A 21,405-nucleotide genomic window follows, 5' to 3' on the forward strand; every position below is an offset into this window, starting at 1 on the left:
AGTAAGAAGATTGGGAGCCATACAATTAACATTTTCTAGGGCTTTCTGTGTGCTGGGCACTGTGCTGAGTGTCTGAGCATCCTGAGTGCTTTAGAGGCTTTCTCTCACTTAATCCTAATGTAATCCTGTGTCGGTGGCATGAACAGACTCTCTATTTTACAAAACAGGAACTAGGATCAGAGAGATTTAATGGCTCGTGCAAGATAATTCAGCTAAGTGAATTTAAGACATAGAATTGTTCAGTTGGAGATGAGGTACTGATGCATTAATGTTTATAACCTTACACATGAATTTATTATGCTCTAACCCTCTGTAAAATGGGGATTAATAATGAAATTTTCCTCCTTACCTCAGAAGGTGATTGGACATATCAGATAATGAGACATTTGTGAGACTATATCATAAGCTCTAAAGCACTCTACAAGTATTACTCATGATTTGAGATGGAAAGGTATGCCCCAAGAGCTCAAATTCAGGAAGCCCAAACATTATCCCCGAGTTGGTGTTCTCCATCTGCCTTCCCGTCTCTGCAGAGATGATACTTACAGAACACAGCTCCTTCACTGTAGTGTCCTGAAGGATGTTCAACGTCTTAATGAACTGGGCTTCCAGATGATCATCTGAGCATGGGCAGTGCCTACAGGCTGAGAGCACAGGGCTGGGGCTCTGCCCCTCTGAGTGGCAGTGGGGATGGTGATGACAGCAGACACAGCAGTGGGCAGGTACAGTGTGACAAATGGCTGCTGTGTCTAGAGAGACAGATTTGGTGAGGTACTGGGCCTTGTTACTTGGAGCTGAACAGCAATGCCAGGGCCTAGGCTCACATATATTGGCCTGAACAGAAACATCACGGCACTCTCTTGATCTTGTCTCCAGTCTTGGTTCTGTGGTGGGAACAGGGTCACCCATAGTGCATTCTAAAGTCATTCCTTTAGAATCAGCCCCCAAAGCCACAGCATTCTGAGCAGCCGATGCCAGATTGGAGGACATCTGGATTGTCACAGACCTGGAACCAACAGTGTTTGAGTCAGCATTTGGAGGAAGCTTTTCCATCTCAGATTCTGCTCTATGTGGTACTTGACCCAAAGCAGGACACACTGGCTTTGCTTGCTGAGTATCTAGGTGGAGAATGGACTTTTCAGATGTTTGAATATTGTCAACTGTATAGGACATGACATTACCGGGCTTGGAGATGTCCTGTGGTGGGCTTTCTCCTATCAGTGAGATGTTGTTGGTGTCAGTATAGGTTTTGTTGCTTTCTGCTCCTCTTGGGTCCTCAGAGTCATCATGACGGCACTTGTGAGCAGGATCAATTCCAGGTGATCTTTGGGACTTGTGGTGGTGGCTTTGCATGTATGCTTCTCCAGGCCCCTCAAGCTTCAGAAACCCATCCTTCACTTCTGTGATGTGGGTCACCATAAACCCCAGAGGACAGTCATATCTGGAGGTAACTGTGCCCATGATGGCCTCATATTCAGTTTGGGGCATGGGTAGGTACTGCCTCAGATGGCTGTCTTTCCTTGGGTGTTCTCCCCATCTGCTGGTTTTGTCAAGGGCTGTATCTGGGGCCAATGGCTCTTGTGGCTTCTCCATATCCTCAAACTGAGACTCTTTCTCTACCATGGATATTGAGGCCTTTTCCTCCCAGATACTCCAGTCTTGTTTTGAAAAGGAAGCGCTCACCGTACTCTTGGAATCAGATTCATCTGACTCTTGCTGGCAGTACTGGGGTGACACCAAGCACTGGCTCTGATCCCTTGGCTTTCTACATCCATTCTCAGCAGGATTCTGGCTGCTTGGCAAGGAAGGCAACTGTGTGAGAAACCAGGATAAAAGCAAATGGGTCAGGAGGATGGGGAAGGCACTATGTTTCAGAAGTGTGTGTGAGTCTTTTCCTTATCATCACGATTGACTGAGGAGTCAGGAGATAAGTGTTATAAACTCAGTTTTACATTAGTTTACTACTTTAACTAAGCCCTTCTGTCTATGGGGCTCAGCTTCCTTGTTTGGTAAAATCAAAAGAAAATAAAAAGGAAAGGAATGCTAAGCTTTCGGGCACCTTGTTTAGTGTGATCCATCATCCCCCATCCCCTGAGTCCCTATGCTAGGTGTCTTCCAAGGGCTGATTGCCCTTTCCTGATGTGCTGGCTAGCTTTCTACTTATCTTCCTTTTAATTCCTATTCCAGACCTCCGGTGGCCCTCTACCTGCAGGGGCAGGGGCTCCAGTGGTTCATCCAGGAACCCACTGCTGTCAGACTGGCAGCTGTTTTCTCGGTTCACTGTGGCACCTGTGGAAAGAAGAGGCCTGGAATCAATGAAGGGAAATAGGCTGTCAGTGGGACTGAGATTGAACCTCCTCTGTTGCTTGATCCTCAATAAAAGCCCACTTCCTGGAAACAGAGCTGAACAAGGGAATTCCAAGGATTTATTTTCTCGATTGTTAGAGGGTCCAGGTAAAATTGTGTCACTGGTTTCCTGAAATAAAGGAAACAGGACCACCATCTCTTAAGACTAAATAGCAAATGATTGCAGATGCCTCTTTAATAAGGGGAAGAAAATCCATAAGGAAATGAGTTGCTCTTAAATGCCACACTGGCAAAACAATAAAAAAATGTATTATCTGTGCATATGTATTTTGTAATGAACTGAATATCATGTCCCTCCATCCCTCCCCCCCAAAATCATATGCTGAAATCCTAACCCCCATGGTAATTGTATTAGGAGGTGGGGTCTTTAAGAAGTGACAGGTAATAGAGCAGAGCTCTCATTAGTGAGGTTAATACCTTATAAAAAAGATCCCAGAGAGGAAAGCTCCCTTGCCCCTTCCACCAGTGAGAAGATGACCACCTGTGGACCAGGAAGTAGATTCTCACGAGCTACTGAAACTGCCAGCACCTTGACCTTGAACTTACTTCCAGCCTCCAGAACTGTGAGAAATAAATTCCTGTTGTTTACAACCATCCGGTCTGTAGTATTCTGTTATAGCAGCCCTAATTGACTAAGACATATATGTCCTTTTTTTTTTTTTTTTAACTAAACATTGGATAAGAACTTTACTAGCTTCATCTGGATGCTATATGACTACAAGTCCATGCTCATGTTTTAGACTGCTTTTCTTGTCATTGCGAAAGGCTGGAAGGGGCAGAGAAAGAATAATGTTAAGTGAGGGCAGGTAATGACTCTAAATATGAGCATCTGGAAATTCTAAATCTATCTGAAATTTTACCATAGATAAAATACGTTATATTAGCAGGGATAGCAGATGTGGGTGGCTACTAGAGGACGAACCTGATAAAGATTAAATTGTAATATTTTTTTTTCTCCTACTTAATGGCAACTGCTTTATGGGCTAGAAGAGGAGGTTGCCTGGGAAGAGGGTTGTTGGAGTGTAGCCCTTCCCCTACAAAAAGCAGAAAGAGGAGCCCTATATGTCCTGGGAGAAAAGACTGGGCATGGGTCCGGGGAGTGGCCTGAAAGGAAAAAAGTGATTGCTAATTGATCTCATGCTTGGCTATTTGGTACCTAAGTGAGAAATTGGGAATTTGCCTTTGCTTGAAGAACCAGCTGCTGCAGAAGAGTTCAAACGAAAAAGCAAACAATCCACCCTCTGCTTAAGTGTTCTGGATCCAAACTTTGAGAGCAGCCCCACAAATAAGAGCAGCAGCACCTCATCAACTTGTAGGACTCTCTCCCACCAGTCTTAACTGCCCATGTGTCTGAGCAACGACAGTTGGTAGAGCTGTGGGTCCAGGGGTGGTCTACCCAGCCCAAATTCCAACTACCTCACCCTGTAGTCAAAAGAAAGAGAAGGGGGCTTAGCTTTGTAGAATCAAAGTTTACAAATTCCATATTCATTAATCAGCCTCAATTAAAATTAAAGTCTAAAAATCAGAGGATGTAAGTTTTTAATAGCTGAATTCTAGAGAAACAGAGGAAATTTGAGAAAACAATATCTTTGACCTTGCTGTTACCTCTTTTGTATAGTTCAGAGTAAAATGTGGAATATATTTACAGGTCATAGACTTAAAGAAGACTTCGGCTTCTGGCAAGCAGATATAATAGGAACTAGATTTTCCTCCCACCTGAAACAACTAAAAAGCTGAACACAGTATGTGAAAAATGGTTTCCAGAATATGGGTGTCAGGTAATTTAAAATGGCTGTCCCTGAGAGGCAGGAACAAATAATGTGAGCCCTACAATCACCCAGCTTCCTGCTTTGAAATAGTTTATAGGCTGCAGTGTAGAGAGGGAAGGTGGACCCAGGCAGACCCTGGCAGTCTCCCTGGGTTGAAGAGACAAAACCAAGAGTCCAGAATGACAGAGCCAGCTAGAGTTTGCAGGGAAGAATGGGAGAGAGGAGGTAGATTTACAAAGAGAGAACTCATAGAAACCCTCTTGAGTAGTTAGCTGAAGGCTGATCCGCTCCTGTGTGTGAGCAAACACCAAAGACTGGGGACAGAATCACTGGAAAGGCTTAGGAGACACAGTGCCTAGCACTCCCCAGGCCTGGAATAGTGCATGCTTCCATCAGCCAGGTTCCAAAACTTCACCATTCACAGAGCCCTGGTGGAGCGGAGTGCTCAGGAGGCTCTCGCTGCAGGACTGAGGAATAATTAGCTCTGGAAAGAGCATTTTTCCTACGTTGCAAATCTTAAAAGTGAGACCTGGAAGGATCAGTCTGTTTCTAAGTAACTCAACTCTGTCCCAGACCTAAGATAAAATCTACACTATCTGGCCTCTAACAAAAAATGCCAGGCATGTAAAGAAGCAGAAAAATATGAGTCATAGGGGTAGGGGCAACCAATCAACTGAAACTGACTTAGGACTGAAAGAGATATTAGAATTAGCAAGCAAGGATATTAAAATACTATGATTACAGTCCATGTTTAAGAAGCTAGAATAAAGATTAACTGTGGAGGGGAGACTGCTAGATACTAAAAAAATTACCCAAATTGAAATTCTAGAGATGAAAACTCAATGTTTCAGGTAAAATTTATATTGGATGGGATTAACAGCATTTTAGAAATTGAAGAAGAAAAAGATTAGTGAAATTGAAGACACATCAGTAGAAACTATCCCAAATAAAAAGGACTAAAGAATAAAATTTAAAAATCAAAAGAGCTTGAGTGAACTGTGGGACAAGCCAAGAAGCTGAATACATGGGTCATTGGAATATTTAAAAGATGGAGGGGAGCCCTGGAAGAAATACTTCAAAGAAAAGTTTGTTTCAAGATGTTTGACAAACTCCAAGCACAATAAATATGAAGGAAACTATACCAAGGCACATCAGAATGAAATTGCCCAACACCAGTGATAAAAAGAAACATCTTAAAATCAGCCAGAGACAAAAACACACATTATACACAAGGGAAACAAAGAAAAGGAAAGCAGTGGGTTCTCACTGGAAATGATCCAAAGGATAAGACAGTGGAGTGACATCTTTAAAGTACTGAAAGAAAAGAACGTGTGGGTAAGTTTTTTTTTTTTTTAAAGATTTATTTATTTCTTTATTTGAGAGAGAGCAGTGGGAGGGGCAGAGAGAGAGAGGGAGAGATAATCTCCAGCAGATTCCCTGCTGAGTGTGGAGACTGACTTGGGGCTTGATCCTCGGACCCCAAGATTATGACCTGAGCCCAAATCAAGATCCCAATGCTTAACTGACTGAACCACCCACACACTCTAAGTGTGGGTAAGTTTTAAAGATTTTTTAAAGTTCTATAAATCTTTCAAAATAACAACAATTTAAACACAAAATAATAATGTAATGTGAGGTTTATAGGAAAGACTTAGAAGAGTAAAAACAAGAAAACAAAAACACTTGTTATAAAATTGAGTAGTTTATATGGAAGGAATTCCCTGTGAGGCTTCCCTTTAAATATGATGTACAATCTTTATAGAGACTTTAGCCTTGATAATAGTAGAATATTTGTTTACGAGTTGTCAAGGGAAATAGTATATATGCATTGTATATTTATTATAGGAAATTTACTTATGTAATATTTACACAATAGAGTGTGATATTTAAGATTTTGCTGCTTGTGTTATAATGAGCTCCACCAATATTAAAACTCTTCAGCTCCTTTTAGAGTTAGAAAAATACCACCTATTTTTCTCCTTTTATCAACTATGGGTATGAAATCAACAATGATTATGGCAGAAACCTTTCAGATGCTTAATGAAGAATATAAACTATTTTTCTGGTGCTATGCAAAGGGCTCTGAGCACTTTGGTTGGAGCCCTTCCACTGAATAGCCCTACAGGGTGGGCAGCCCATCCTCAAGAGTTCTCCATACAAGCGTCCCATTCCAGTCTACATGCTTTGGGACCCATGGCAGCTTTTCTAGTTAGCCCCCACAATGGCTATGCAGTGGACAGAGCATGGTACAGGAGAGAGCAATATATGGGACTGACTTTTACCCCTCATTCTCCAACCCTATGCTATGTAAATGTTAGGGGGTCCAGAGATATTCAACAGCAGTGTTGAACCTTGCTGAAGGATGGACAAAACAGCTCTGGAACCTCTTCTTTCTATATGTCTTGGTGCAAGATTTGCAGCATAAGCTGTGAAGGACTTCCATACATCATTATTCTTTGAATATTCTAGACAATCCCTAAGCAATTACTATTCTTGAGTATAAGCTTCATTTAAAATGGTTGCTATTAGGCATTCAAATTGGCAAAGAAGAAGTCAAACTCTCCCTCTTCGCCGATGACATGATACTCTACAAAGAAAACCCAAAAGTCTCCACCCCAAGATTGCTAGAACTCATACAGCAATTCGGTAGCGTGGCAGGATACAAAATCAATGCCCAGAAATCAGTGGCATTTCTATACACTAACAATGAGACTGAAGAAAGAGAAATTAAGGAGTCAATCCCATTTACAATTGCGCCCAAAAGCATAAGATACCTAGGAATAAACCTAACCAAAGATGTAAAGGATCTATACCCTCAAAACTATAGAACACTTCTGAAAGAAATTGAGGAAGACACAAAGAGATGGAAAAATATTCCATGCTCATGGATTGGCAGAATTAATATAGTGAAAATGTCAATGTTACCCAGGGCAATATACACGTTTAATGCAATCCCTGTCAAAATACCATGGACTTTCTTCAGAGAGTTAGAACAAATTATTTTAAGATTTGTGTGGAATCAGAAAAGACCCCGAATAGCCAGGGGAATTTTAAAAAAGAAAACCATATCTGGGGGCATCACAATGCCAGATTTCAGGTTGTACTACAAAGCTGTGGTCATCAAGACAGTGTGGTACTGGCACAAAAACAGACACATAGATCAGTGGAACAGAATAGAGAACCCAGAAGTGGACCCTGAACTTTATGGTCAACTAATATTCGATAAAGGAGGAAAGACTATCCATTGGAAGAAAGACAGTCTCTTCAATAAATGGTGCTGGGAAAATTGGACATCCACATGCAGAAGAATGAAACTAGACCACTCTCTTTCACCATACACAAAGATAAACTCAAAATGGATGAAAGATCTAAATGTGAGACAAGATTCCATCAAAATCCTAGAGAAGAACACAGGCAACACCCTTTTTGAACTCGGCCACAGTAACTTCTTGCAAGATACATCCACGAAGGCAAAAGAGACAAAAGCAAAAATGAACTATTGGGACTTCATCAAGATAAGAAGCTTTTGCACAGCAAAGGATACAGTCAACAAAACTCAAAGACAACCTACAGAATGGGAGAAGATATTTGCAAATGACATATCAGATAAAGGGCTAGTTTCCAAGATCTATAAAGAACTTATTAAACTCAACACCAAAGAAACAAACAATCCAATCATGAAATGGGCAAAAGACATAAACAGAAATCTCACAGAGGAAGACATAGACATGGCCAACATGCACATGAGAAAATGCTCTGCATCACTTGCCATCAGGGAAATACAAATCAAAACCACAATGAGATACCACCTCACACCAGTGAGAATGGGGAAAATTAACAAGGCAGGAAACAACAAATGTTGGAGGGGATGCGGAGAAAAGGGAACCCTCTTACACTGTTGGTGGGAATGTGAACTGGTGCAGCCACTCTGGAAAACTGTGTGGAGGTTCCTCAAAGAGTTAAAAATAGACCTGCCCTATGACCCAGCAATTGCACTATTGGGGATTTACCCCAAAGATACAGATGCAGTGAAACGCCGGGACACCTGCACCCCGATGTTTATAGCAGCAATGGCCACGATAGCCAAACTGTGGAAGGAGCCTCGGTGTCCAACGAAAGATGAATGGATAAAGGAGATGTGGTTTATGTATACAATGGAATATTCCTCAGCTATTAGAAATGACAAATACCCACCATTTGCTTCAACGTGGATGGAACTGGAGGGTATTACGCTGAGTGAAGTAAGTCAGTTGGAGAAGGACAAACATTATATGTTCTCATTCATTTGGGGAATATAAATAATAGTGAAAGGGAATATAAGGGAAGGGAGAAGAAATGTGTGGGAAATATCAGAAAGGGAGAAAGAACATAAAGACTGCTAACTCTGGGAAATGAACTAGGGGTGGTAGAAGGGGAGGAGGGCGGGGGGTGGGAGTGAATGGGTGACAGGCACTGGGGGTTATTCTGTATGTTAGTAAATTGAACACCAATAAAAAATTAAAAAAAAAATAAAATGGTTGCTATTCTCCTTCTTGCAACCCTAAGATGAAATGATATATTCAAGCACTAGAACATAATTCTATGTCAGAGTTCTTTCCCACATGTTTTGGTTGGTCCACATCAACCTGGTCCAAATGAAAATAGAGAACCAAAGTCAAGGGTCCCTAAAGGGTAGAAAGAGTGATTTTCTCTAAGAAGGACATGTTTAAACTATAACTGTTACCTTTAGCTAATTGCACTACTGTAAAGCACAATGAACAAAAACAGATAACAAAATAACCTCCGAGACTCATTTAAGTGAATTTTGGAAATGGCCAGATTTTGAGAGCTTTTCTTTGATGGTGAGATCCAATGGTGGAATTGGGCGTAGTTTTCTCAGTACCAGAGGCTTGTTTATCTTAAAATTTAGAAGTCAGATACATGCATTTGAATCATTTAGAGAGTTACCAAGTAATGTGTGGGCCAATTTACAGATGGTTTAGTTTCTTCAGAGAACTAAAAATCTTTCCGGCCTATAAGCCACCTTTTCAACAACTAGATGATAAACATCTCGAAATTGGATTCGCAAATTCGAAACATTCTCTTAAGGATGTAGCAATTAAATCATATAAAGGATGAGAAACCTCTTAGCCCAGGACAGCTACAATAGATGGTTAAACAAAACAGACAAATGCAAATGTGCATTGTTTGTCCTCACACCAAATATGTAACACCGAGGGCATGAATTAAGGGAAGACAGTATGGCATCTGGCAGGGTAATAGTAAAGGGGGGCCAGCACCCCCCAGGCCAACCCAGCCCAGTTCCCGAAACTATCCAGGCCAAGAAGACTGGGAGAATCTTAGAAGCTTCATCAATGGGATTTTCCATAGGCTCTTAATAATGCCCAAGAAGCTACAGCTCTTCCTTACTTCATTAGATTAGGGCTTTGAGTTCCCACCTTTCCTCTACCTACCAGTCCTTTCTTCCTAGCAAGATCTAATTATTCACATCCTCCCCTACTGGAAGGATCTTGCTCCAAACCACCACCAGCCCCTTTATAGGTTTGTCATGTCCCTTTAGACATTCTGGTTCCTCTATCTGCCAATCCCATAGCTCAAGGGGTGGCCAGCTTCTCTACAGTGTATGCTACTGAGATCCATGTAGGACCCTTAACTGAGTCGTTTAGAAAATCCAGAACTAGATCTACTGGATTCAGATTCTGACTCTCTTATTTACTAGCTGTGTGATCTTGGGCATGCAACTCACATTCGATGAGTGTTTCCTTATGGGGAAAAGAATAAATATGGCAATGATAGGTTACTTGTGGGATTGCAATGAGAATAATATATGATAATAAGTACTGGATATATGAAGACTTTATGCACCTGTAAAAGATGATATAATTATGTATATAAATTTTGTTGCAGAACATTCTCTTAATGTTATCAAAGAAAACTCAAGTACTATGAATATCATTGTTATCAATCATATGTACCATTATTAATGCTGTTTGTTAAAAATCCCCCTTTTCAGCACAGGCCTGTCTTCATGGAGTTAGATTTTAACCTTTCCCATCAAGCGGACCCTGCCTGGGCAGTACTGCTTCACTGCCTAAAAAGTTTGAAACATTTCTGCCTGGGAGGAGACAGATGCCTCAGGCACTTTGTCTGGATAATCAGCAGGTGGCAGCATTATACCAACCACAGAACCAAGGAGCCAGGGCCCTACCTAGAGTCCTTAGAATGGCTGCAAGTCCTAAGAAAAGTTCACCCAAACGGCTGCTTTTCTGAGCTGAGTTGATAATAAAGGCTTTTGAATCAATCCTAAGTAGAGAGTTTTACTCTTAGTGTAGTCTGAGCTCCTATAGGCTCAGGAAAAAGAAATTCTATGGAATTGAAACATAGGGAGGGAGAAAAGGAAAAGGAGTCTTTATATGTGTAGTATAGGCTGGAGTTGTGTAGAGCAAAAGAGAGATCAGACTGGGGCCCACCATCTACATTGATCTATTCTACTTCATTGATTTCTTTTTTTATTTTTATTTTTATTTTTATTTTTATTTTTATTTTATTTTATTTTATTTTATTTTATTTTATTTTATTTTACTTCACTGATTTCTTTGCCATGGTCCCCTCTCTTCTAGCCCCCAGTGACAGAAAATTCTGTGACAGTTCTGTGATGAAGTTGAGTCACAGGAGCAATTCTGTTGGAACTGGACTGGACAATATAGACGATGCAAACTCAAGGTGGGCAGGTAGCATAAGTTTGTGAAGCAGCTGGGATGCAGTGTGGATTGTCTGGACTCCAGAGGCTGTATTCCTCCAAAGTCATTTTGAAAATTAATTTTAAATGTTTGGTAGAACAAACAAAAGTACTCTATGGGCCACAGTCAGTCCTCCAGATTGATAGATAGGATGGTGCCACCTATCATCCAATGCAGGAGTCCCTTCCAGAACATTCCTTACAGATGGCCATCTAGTTAGTGCTTACACATTTGTGGTAACAGGGACCTACTTCTATCTAGTCAGAACATATCATACCTTTTAGGAAATGCTTCTTTATGTTGAGCTGAATTTACTTTTGCATTTTCCATTTGTGGGTCATAGCTTGATCAAGGGAGTAATAAAGAACATGTTTAACTCCTTTTTAACTCCTTTTCCTCAAACCAGCTCTTTTGTACTTTCCAGGCCTTTTATCCTCAGCTTAAATCTCCCCAGATCCTTTAAATCAGCCCTCACAGGGCAGTTTTTAAGCCATTGTGTCTTGTATTTCTCAGTTAAGTGCTTACCTAGTAATGTTTGCTATAAAACCGATCCCTCAGAACTAGATTCAGTAGTTGCGATAGGGTCTGACCAATGGTGCAGAGGAGGACCACCCTTTGCCTACTTCTCAATGTCTCACTTATACTCACAGGCCAAGATTAGTCTAGTCAGAAGTTCAGTTCCCAGTGTTGGGTTATCCTGAAATTGGCCCTATTTTGTTCTCTTGTGAATTCAGTCGAGCTAATTTGGGACCACATTTCTATCCTGTCAAGACGATTTTGACCTTCATTCTTAAATCTGTTTGTGTTATCTGTGGCCTTGCAACCCCTTCTTGCTGTGGGCCAAGCCACTGCTAATACTCTAAAGAGCCTGGGAATGCTCTACTGCAAAACTCCATTTTATCATTTCACAAATATTACTGGGCCCCTGTGGGGTCTTACACTGTTCTAGAAACTCCAGCACAATGTCAACAAAGATACTCATCCTCACAGAGCTTATATTTATCTTGACTCTGATCCTAGAACTGACGAATGGCTGAGAACATTCGTGACTGTGGCAAATATTCCTGAAGCAATTTAATTCTTCTTTCTATGCCAAGCCTGCTTGGGCGGAGGAGTTCCTATCCTACAAAGATTTCTACTTAATGTTTCCATAACTTCCAGAAGTGCCCTGGTGACATTTTTGTTTCTTTTTTATTTTAAATATTTTATTTATTTATTCATGAGAGACACACAGAGAGAGAAGAAGAGACATAGGCAGAGGGAGAAGCAGGCTCCCTATGGGGAGCCCAATGTGGGACTGGATCCCAGGACCCTGGGATCATGACCTGAGCTGAAGGCAGACGCTCAACCACTGAACCATCCAGGAGTACTGACATTTTTACTTCAAGCTCTTTCTTATTACCAGGGAATTCTTCCTTCCTTCCTTTTTTCTTCCTTTTTCCCTCTTTATTTCTTCCCCTTTCCTTCTTCCTTCCTTTCTCTCTCCCTCTGTTTGTTTATCGTTGCAGTTTTAGCAGTCTGTCCTCTATTCTTTAGTGAAAACAGTCTTCCTTCATCATCACAAAAGAACAAGAAGAAGAGGAAGAAGAAGAAGAAGAAGAAGAAGAAGAAACCGCAGAAGAAGAAGCTGCTTTTTTAAACTGCTTCTTTTAGCTTAATGCCATTAGTTGTTTTTTAGGATCATTAGTGTGTGATGGTGAAGAAAATTTGGAAAATGAAAAAATGTCAGTAAGAAAATGAAAATCACTTACCGTCTGAACCATGCAGAAAAATTATTATACTCTGTCTATAGATCTTTCCATCCAGCACATTTTCTCTGTGCACAGGGATATGTGTCTATTTTGTAAAATAAATATGACATACAATTTATAATCTGCTTCTTTTGCATATATATGTGAGTTTTTCTTTATCAAAAGTTCCTTATAATGTGTCTGTGCACATGTGTGTGTTTGTGAGTAAGCGCATTTCTGTTTCAGACGGTGGTGTCATGATTTATGCTGTGTAGAAAACAACTGGATAGGTTTCTGTCTTTGTTTCTATGTCCTCAAGCAGCATGGAGAGCTGATGTAGTATTATTTCCTTAAACTTTTTAAAGAATTTAAAAGAGCTCAGCCTTAAAACACTGACCATGGTGCATTTTAAAAGATGAAATTCTTTGACAACTTTCAATTTTGGCAATAGTTACTGGTATATCAGGACTCCCACTTCTTAGATTAATGCTAATTCTTACTTTTTATTTATTTTTCTAATGTCATCAGCCAAATAATTTATTTATCTTCATTCTAGAGTCTCTAAAAAGAGAAAAGACTACGTCTGTGCCTTTTAAGATAGCTTTGGCCTTATTTCATACATTTTTTGAATGGCCCCTTTTTAAAAAAATCCATCCTATCTAATAGTAATGCTGTCATTCCTGTTTTCCCTTTTCTTTTTTGCATTGGTATACTCTTTTGGTATATTTTTGCCATTCATTTTTCTTTTAGCTTTTCTGTTACTCCTTATGTTACATGTGGCTAACATTTTTAAAAATTTATTTACTTTTTATTTTTTAAGTAGGCTCCACACCCAGCGTGGAGGCCACTGTGAAGCTTGAACTCACCACCCTGGGATCAAGACCTGAACTAAGATCAAGACTGAGTCTCCCAGGCATCCTATAAATGTGGATAACATTTTTAAAAGACCTTTGAGTCTTTTCCTTTGTCAGATGCATTTATTCCATCTATGGCTATTTTAATAAAATATTCATTTAGTCTTATTGTTTGTAATTTTACATTTTCTATATTATAACTGGGATTGATGTAGCAAATATGTCACACACTTGATACAAATCTGAAAATAAGCATCACTAATAGTTTATAACAGTCTTTTCTATTGAGCTGGAATCCAGCCTCAGACTATTTGTCAGCTCAACATTACAAATGGCTAATATATATCAGTGAAAACTGGGACACAAGTTATAATCTGTATTTGCTATCCTACTGTTGTATTAATAAACTCCAAACTTCACATTTAAGTAGGCTCGATTTTGAACTGCACCATAAACAGCTGTCTCAGAGATTAAAGGAGATAATATAAAACATTTAGCATAGTCTTTATATTCTGAATATTCAGAATGTGGCTATTTGGCTTAATATTTGGTATATAATTAATTAACTAATTAGTTATTCATGTTTTTTTCTTTTGCCCCATGGACTAAATTTTCATTGATTGCTTTTTCCCCTCTGGTAATTCACAAGGCATGGAAAATGGTTTTAAATCTAATTGGTGATAACTTAAAAAAAATCTAAACACTTCAAACTGCAATTATCAATATCAAGAATAAAGCAGTATCTATTGACTCCCCAATTAATCAGTATTTGCTGACAATTTTATTTTCTTCTACATTCAGCTTTCTCTGATATGATCTAGGATTTTTTTTTTTTTTGACCTAGGATTTTAGATCCAGGATATTGTTATTGAATTCTTTTTTCATGTTTCTTCTCTTTTAAGAATTTTCATGGTATTTGCATTATGCCTATATAATTTATAATTCCCAAGACTTTGCTTGTCTGAAATGATGCTTCACTAAAAATATGACAACTCAAAAGGGTATAGAATTCTGGAGCTATAAAATTTTCACTTAACATGTGTCTTCACTATCTTCTGGCATCTAATAAGAGGATGTTTGTTGAGAAGTAAGTGAGCATGAAAACTCCTCTCTATTGGTCCCATGGTCTAATCATTGTATTTTTTTTTAAATCATTGTATTTTTAAATGCATTATTCACTCTGCTTCCTCTGACATCTTTTCAATACCACTTTCTTAAAAATCATCATATCAACAAATTACCCTAACAATTGTTGAAAGGACACTTTAGAGTAATATATTCAGAGGGAGTGACTTGTGATGTTTCTCTCTGCTCCCTCCTCCCCCATAAGCTATGTTTCTACCCACAGGAGAAAACAAGCCAGTGTGCCTGGAGCTAGGTGACATAAAGTAATTAGGGGTTTGATCATGCAGAATTTTGGAATGAAACAATTTAGGATTCTAATTCAATTAAATATTTCTACAACAGAACATTTATATGAATCTATAAAGATTGTATTGTTTCAATATACATATCCTCTTTGTCTCCATAGATTCTTATTTATTAGATATTCCTGAGTCAAAAAAGAAGGGGCACAGATCTAGTTTTTAATAGTTTTTAATTCACTCTCCTGGAAGAATGTAATGACATATTTAAATTTAGATCCAGAGTTTATCCTATATTTGAAAATAGAAAATTAGAAGTTTCCAGGGTGAAATGAACAATGTCCCCATTATCATTTGGGACAATGGGTGGATTTCAAATTTTGTAATACTAATATCTTTAGAACTTTTAATTTCTGTACTGAGTCGACTACCACAGGTCTAGAGACAATCAGTTCAATTTTTTTTTTTTTCCTTGTGAAGCAGTTTGGGAGCAAACATTATTCGTGCTTGAGTTAACTAGTTGATATGCAGGTGATTATGTCAAATCCTCAGACAGTAGGAGGAAGTAGTCCTTTTACTTGGTAGCCTACTTCATCAAAAGCAATAATCCAAGATTAAAAAAAAGGAAAAAAATTGAATTCACCAAGCTGGAGAACTAAGATTTTCTTCAAGAATCAGGCTTATGATTTTCATCTAGCTGCAGTCTAGGGGACAGACATGGGACTCATGGTTGCATCAGGGACAAAGGTGGATTCTCAGGGAAGTCAGCTGTGTGTGTTTGCTCTCCATTTGCCCTTCTTTGCCTCCACTGCCTCGCTCTGGTCATTCTCTGTCCTATCTGTGTTCCAAATTTACACTTCCGTTCAGTCCATGGGAGGTGCTAGTAGAAGGAGGAGGTTGAAGGCAGGAGAAAGAACAAGGCATATTTATTCAACCACTGCCTTCATGGTGTTGTTTTTTTGTTTGTTTGTTTGTTTTTTTTAATATGGCTGCATTTCTTTACAGTAAGAGTCTTGGTGAGGTGTTCTTCTCTCAGGCTTCCACTTTTACCTGGCCCTAGTGCCTGATTCTTTCTCTGTCTTTTCAGACCTGGTCTTTTATTCTTGCTAGCCTTGGAGTGCTTCCCTATCTCTTGTTGGTCTCTTGAACCCAGCCCAAACCTATGAATAGTTCCTTTTCAAAATCTTTTCAGTCAAACCGTTTGAATATACTTCTCTTCCCTGCCTGAGTGATATATCCAATACAATCGATCAGACAACTAAAAATGCCTTGCCATGATTAATTTCCATATAGTATTGTATCCTTTGATTTTAATTCTGAATAATCTGCTTTTTAAAAAATTTTTTAAAAAGATTTTATTTATTCATTCATGAGAGACACACAGAGAGAGGCAGAGAGAGAGGCAGGTCCCTGAGGCAAGCCTGATGCAGGACTCAATCCCAGGACCCCAGGATCATGACCTGAGCCAACCACTGAGCCATCCAGATGCCTGATTAATCTGCTTTTTAATAAAAATGAGGTTTGGGTTTTTATAGGTATCTCAAATCACTCAAATTTGGAGAAAAAATGGGCAGAGAATTGGGCAGTGTCCTCCATATCTATCATATTTACTCACTTTCTTCTCTTTGTCCTGTTTATGCTGATGATGCTCTAAAGAATAATTTCCATGTCAGCTTTTTCTTTTCTTTTCTTTTCTTTTCTTTTCTTTTCTTTTCTTTTCTTTTTTTCTTTTCTTTTCTTTTCTTTTCTTTTCTTTTCTTTTCTTTTCTTTTCTTTTCTGTTTTTCACTATGAATGTTCTTTTTTAAAAAAATATGAATGTTCTTTTATATTGCTCCCAAGTTATCCTAAATTTTGATAAAATTATTTTATATATATTCGCATTCATTTAACAACAATCATTTACTGATTAGCTACTCTACACCAGGCACTGGATGGACAGGGAGGAGAATTGAAAGATGCAGCCCAGATTTTGACAAGCTTGTCTAGTAGACATGCCACAGATTAATGATAGAATAGATACTAAACAAAAATCCTGAGACTGCCTTTTTATTTAATTTGATAGCAATGAAATTTATCCCAGGATGTCTTTCCCAACATATATTTTTTAGAAACACACAATGCATAAGGTATGCCTCCTAAGCAATAAAAATCATCTTAAAACTGATGATTAGCTATCTTCTAGAAGAAGCTTGCTATATTTATTCATTCACTCCACAAATATTTATCTCTTGAGTGCATGTTGTGTTAGATAATGTGCTAGATTCAGGGGATACATAGTGAATAGAACCATGCTTCTCCTCTCCAGAAGTTCACATTCTGAGAATGAACTTTGAGGATGTCAGTGGCCTTTACAAAGAACAAATAGCCTTATAACGAGAGTTTTGGTGTACGTTTAAAACTAAGTCCTTTTATCTGGGGTTCCAACAGCACTGGCTTCTCCGGTAGAGCATGTTTTTCACTGACATGCTAGAACTGTTTGGATTCAAATGCCAGAAACTATTCTGAAGAGAAATCCTGAATAACTACTACAGGAAGGAACTCAAATTAAGCTGTCGTATCCATTTTTGTGATATTCATGATAGGAAAGGGAAGTGTGATAACAAAAGAAAAGAACAACCACAGATCTGTAAATAGTAAAATTCAAACAAAAAATGTACTAGGAAAACTTATTCCTACTTAGTAGCACCAGTTTACTGAAGGCAATTAAAAATATTATTAATGGCATTTCTCCAAACATAAGGTTATACACCCAAACTTAAAGTATATCTGTGGTTGTAAGGTGCCCTATTTCAAACTGACTTTTCAAAAGGAGTCATACAGTAGGCCTATTTCAAACAAGCAATTTTTATATCTTTAGTCACACAAAATATACTCCATTGCTTTATGTGATGCTATGATTCTTTTTCCTGGACTTTGCTCATATGAAAGGAAAACCAGAAGATGCATGCACAGTAACAGATTTGGAGGCTGAATTCCTTTTTTTTCTTGGTAGAACATGTTTTTGCCAAGATTACAACCCACTTGAACTTCTGTCTGTTCTTTGATTTTAGAATCAACTTGGGCTCCTTTTAACACTGGAAAAATCACATATTGAGCCATGGATAAAGAAGTCTTAGAAAAGTTTACTGAAGGTTTTTATTATCACAAAATATCTGTAAATAAAGAAACTTCATATTAACATTTAGTGCAGCTAAATATATATATTTCAGAATATAGTATTTTAATTTTAGGTGAGATCATTTTATTTTGATTAAGCAGTTATAAATTTATAAAGGAAAGATTTTAAAAAAGCCCATCCTAAAAAATGTCTACTCTGATTTTTTAAATGTTTAAAGAACACGCTTTATTTAAGAACCTATTTGGTCCTCAACATATTTATTTGTGAGTGCTTGCTGTGTGCCAGGCACTAAGGTAAATTCTGAGGATTGAAGAGAAGTCAGACACTATTCTTGACCTCAAAATGTTGAGGTATGGTGGATTTACCTGCTTAAACTTAGCTTGACACATATGGTTTAAACATAGAATAAATTAGGACCCTGTTACAAAGAGAATTTATTAATCATAATACAACCAGAATTGAAGATTCAAAACTGAGAGTCTTGGGTCTGGATTTGGCCACTAATTATCACTGGCACTTGGAGTGAATCACTAACCTCATGGGCCTTTCTTTCCTCACATACAAAAGTATACACATAAAAGTACAAAAGTAGTCATTAAGCCTTTTATTTTGTAATGACAAAAATCTGATTGTCTAAAACTAACCATATAACCCCAATCCTGCCCCTAAATATATCTAACATGAGTATGCATATGGGTTGAACATGGTTCCCTGAAGTCTATGGAGATAGATAAAGAATATTTTGCATGTATTTACAGACAAAGGAAAGGAGAGGGGACTAAACCTATTTTTAAAAAGTAATAAGATAAAAAAAAAAGTAATAAGATATTATGGTTAATATATAACTATTAAAGATAAAGTGAGTATAGTTTAAAAATTGGAAGAAGACAAAGGGAAACATGGAGATAGAGAGGAGTAGGAGGAGAAATTTTCTCTCTCAGACATACTATATACAAGGCAATGGGCAGCCAGGTCATCCAGAATGAATCCTGAAATGCTTTGTGGCACCCACTCCCTCGTGATATGTGTGATAAACCATCTTATCCATTTTGGCTTCTAATAGACTGCAATCTGCATCAGCAGAGCACATTTTATAATAAAGTTATTTACAGCATGGAATCTGGGCAGAGCGTGCCATTTGGAGTCAGAGAGTTCTGGGCTTTGTCCTGATGCCAACACTTGCCAGCTGGGTGAACTTGAGCAAGTTCCTTAACTTTTACGAGGCCTGATTTCCTCATTCACAAATTAGAAGTAATTGCAGGTAAGTCTTAATCCTCAACTATAATTATGGTGTTCTGCATTATAACCCAATTAAAGGAGGCAAGTTTCTGAAAATCTGCTTCTGGCCTATTTTGGCTTTCTTGGCTCAAGACCTTTTTTTTAACGTCATCTCTACCTTCTCTAAGGAGATGAGCCTCCTGGAGGCATTTTGTGCTGGAAGTGAGGTAGAGAAGAGCGAAGAAACATTCTGTACCTTCCCTTTTTGACCAAAAGTTTTGTGAAACATGAGTACCTAACGGTGGCAATACCCTGATGCCTCCAGCAGGGTTGTAACTCAGAAGAAAAGGATGTGACAAGGGAACCCCCAAAGAATAATGTAAACTTGCCCTCTTTGCATGTTCCCATGAGCAGCCCTAATTTTTTGCTATGGGCTATTGGTCATATTGAGGGGGAAGAGGGGCAAATTGGGTGGTGACTGGAAAGATATACATAAAGCAGAAAAGATCTTGGGTTTGGAGAAATGGTTACGCTTTCGATCTGGGTATAGACATCCCAGCCCTTGCTCCTATAACACTAATGGTATTGAAGAGAGTATGATAATTCCTAAAAGTCTGTGAGCAATGGGTTTCTGCCTTCTCCAGGCTTCCTTAGGATCATGGGGAAGCTAAGACAACCAGGAAAAATGTGTGAAGAGCATGTAAAATTTCTATAAGCACAATAAATACAAGTGTGTCTCTGAAATTTTTCCCCATCATTCCCCTTGCTAAAATAGAAAGGGGACTATATTTTCTTTTCCTGCAGTGCTTTGTAGTGTTAGAAGTAAATTTAAACACATTTCTTCTGAAGAAGTCAAATTTTTTTTTCTGAAATATAGTTATTTGATCTCCATTCTTTTAAACCAAGATAACTGCTTAGTTTATGGAACATAGTGTCTCTACTGCAGGAACTGGAGGAGGGCACAATTATAAACCAGAAACTCACAGGAGTATGGTGAATTTTTTTTTTTTCCTTAGAAAATGAGACTTTGAATTATTCGGAAGGTAAGGAACTTGCCTAAAGAACAACTGTTGAAAGAGGAGGCCAATTGCAATGTGTTTTCCCCGAAGTAATTTTGTGTGAACTCTTATTTCTACTTACAAGGAAGTTTTCTTTACAAAAAGCAAGATGGTTTTGATTTTGTGCTGATAACACATTTTCTTTTAATTAAATTGTTGGGAATATTCAGTCTCCATTTCAATGCCCCTCTTGCTTAACTTAGAAATCTTTAATACCACACAGAGGTGTGATAACTTTGGACAACCTAAATGAAGGCTAATTTTATGATAGGTTATCAATGAATACATCATATTGAGAAGCTCCTTTACATTAATCAAGCTCTCTGCAAAAGTCTATCACTTTTTAATTGTTGGTGTTATCTCTACCCTAATGAGAGCAATGCTTCAAATCTGCTGAGGGTTAGAAGAGTAATCATAAGATCTTCTCCTCTCTAGGTTTTTGTTCCTGAAAGATGCCAAATGCTTTAAATATTGAACAAGTTGATAGGCAAAGTGTACTGGGATGGACACACCTACTCACCGACGCAGCCATCTCTGCGGCATCTTCCTGCAGCTGTTACCACCTCACAGTGGTGTCCAGAGGCAATCGGTTTAAAAGGGAAAGAGAATGCCGCTCAGAATATAAGCAATGGGGCGGCGGGGGGTGGGGTGGGGGTGGGGGTGGGGGGGGTTGAGGAAGAGGAGATACAATTATTTAGATTGGAATACAACCAGGACAACTACACCATGTATGCAAACCACCAAGATGAAAATCATCCCATTTGTCAATGGAGTGTTCAGGTTTAGAAAAGGAAGACAGGAGAGGTTTGGGAGTCTGACAATTGTTTCAAAGACAAGCTAATGTTTTTATGCTGCCAGCATATTCATTTTAGAAATCTTCTTGGCCTTGAGGTTTTTGTCTCATTCACTTATGCATAATCCTCATGTTGTTTCTTGCTTTGGGCACAGAGGAAATCAGAGAAAAGCCATTGAAAACTACTCTTCCGGTTATCTGGGGAACCTACTGTGTGATTTCAGGTACTAGCTCTTTTCAAAGCTAAAATAACAGATAGTGCATGTGGACTCAATGAAATGATGAAAAAATCAGATCTTTGTTGTTGTGTGGAATGGTGTGTTAAAAAGTGTATATTACCTCCTTCTCGTCCCATTCCTCAGTCCCCTATGTTTATTTTGTTGTTGTTGTTG

The 21,405-nt window shown here is 38.6% G+C and overlaps 1 protein-coding gene across 6 annotated transcripts in view; it reads right to left on the bottom strand.

The window, feature by feature from the left end:
- Positions 1 to 21,405, bottom strand: part of ITPRID1 (ITPR interacting domain containing 1) — a 143,463-nt gene that overhangs the window by 9,709 nt on the left and 112,349 nt on the right. For all 6 annotated transcript variants that reach the window (XM_077856305.1, XM_077856306.1, XM_077856303.1 and 3 more), the window contains 2 exons: positions 2,207 to 2,289; positions 547 to 1,812 (listed from right to left, as the gene is read on the bottom strand). In XM_077856305.1, the coding sequence (XP_077712431.1) occupies positions 547 to 1,812; positions 2,207 to 2,289 (1,349 nt within the window). The remainder of the gene's footprint in view (positions 1 to 546; positions 1,813 to 2,206; positions 2,290 to 21,405) is intronic.

Source organism: Canis aureus, chromosome 18, assembly GCF_053574225.1.
Source record: "Canis aureus isolate CA01 chromosome 18, VMU_Caureus_v.1.0, whole genome shotgun sequence".
Classification (NCBI taxonomy): Eukaryota; Metazoa; Chordata; class Mammalia; order Carnivora; family Canidae; genus Canis; species Canis aureus.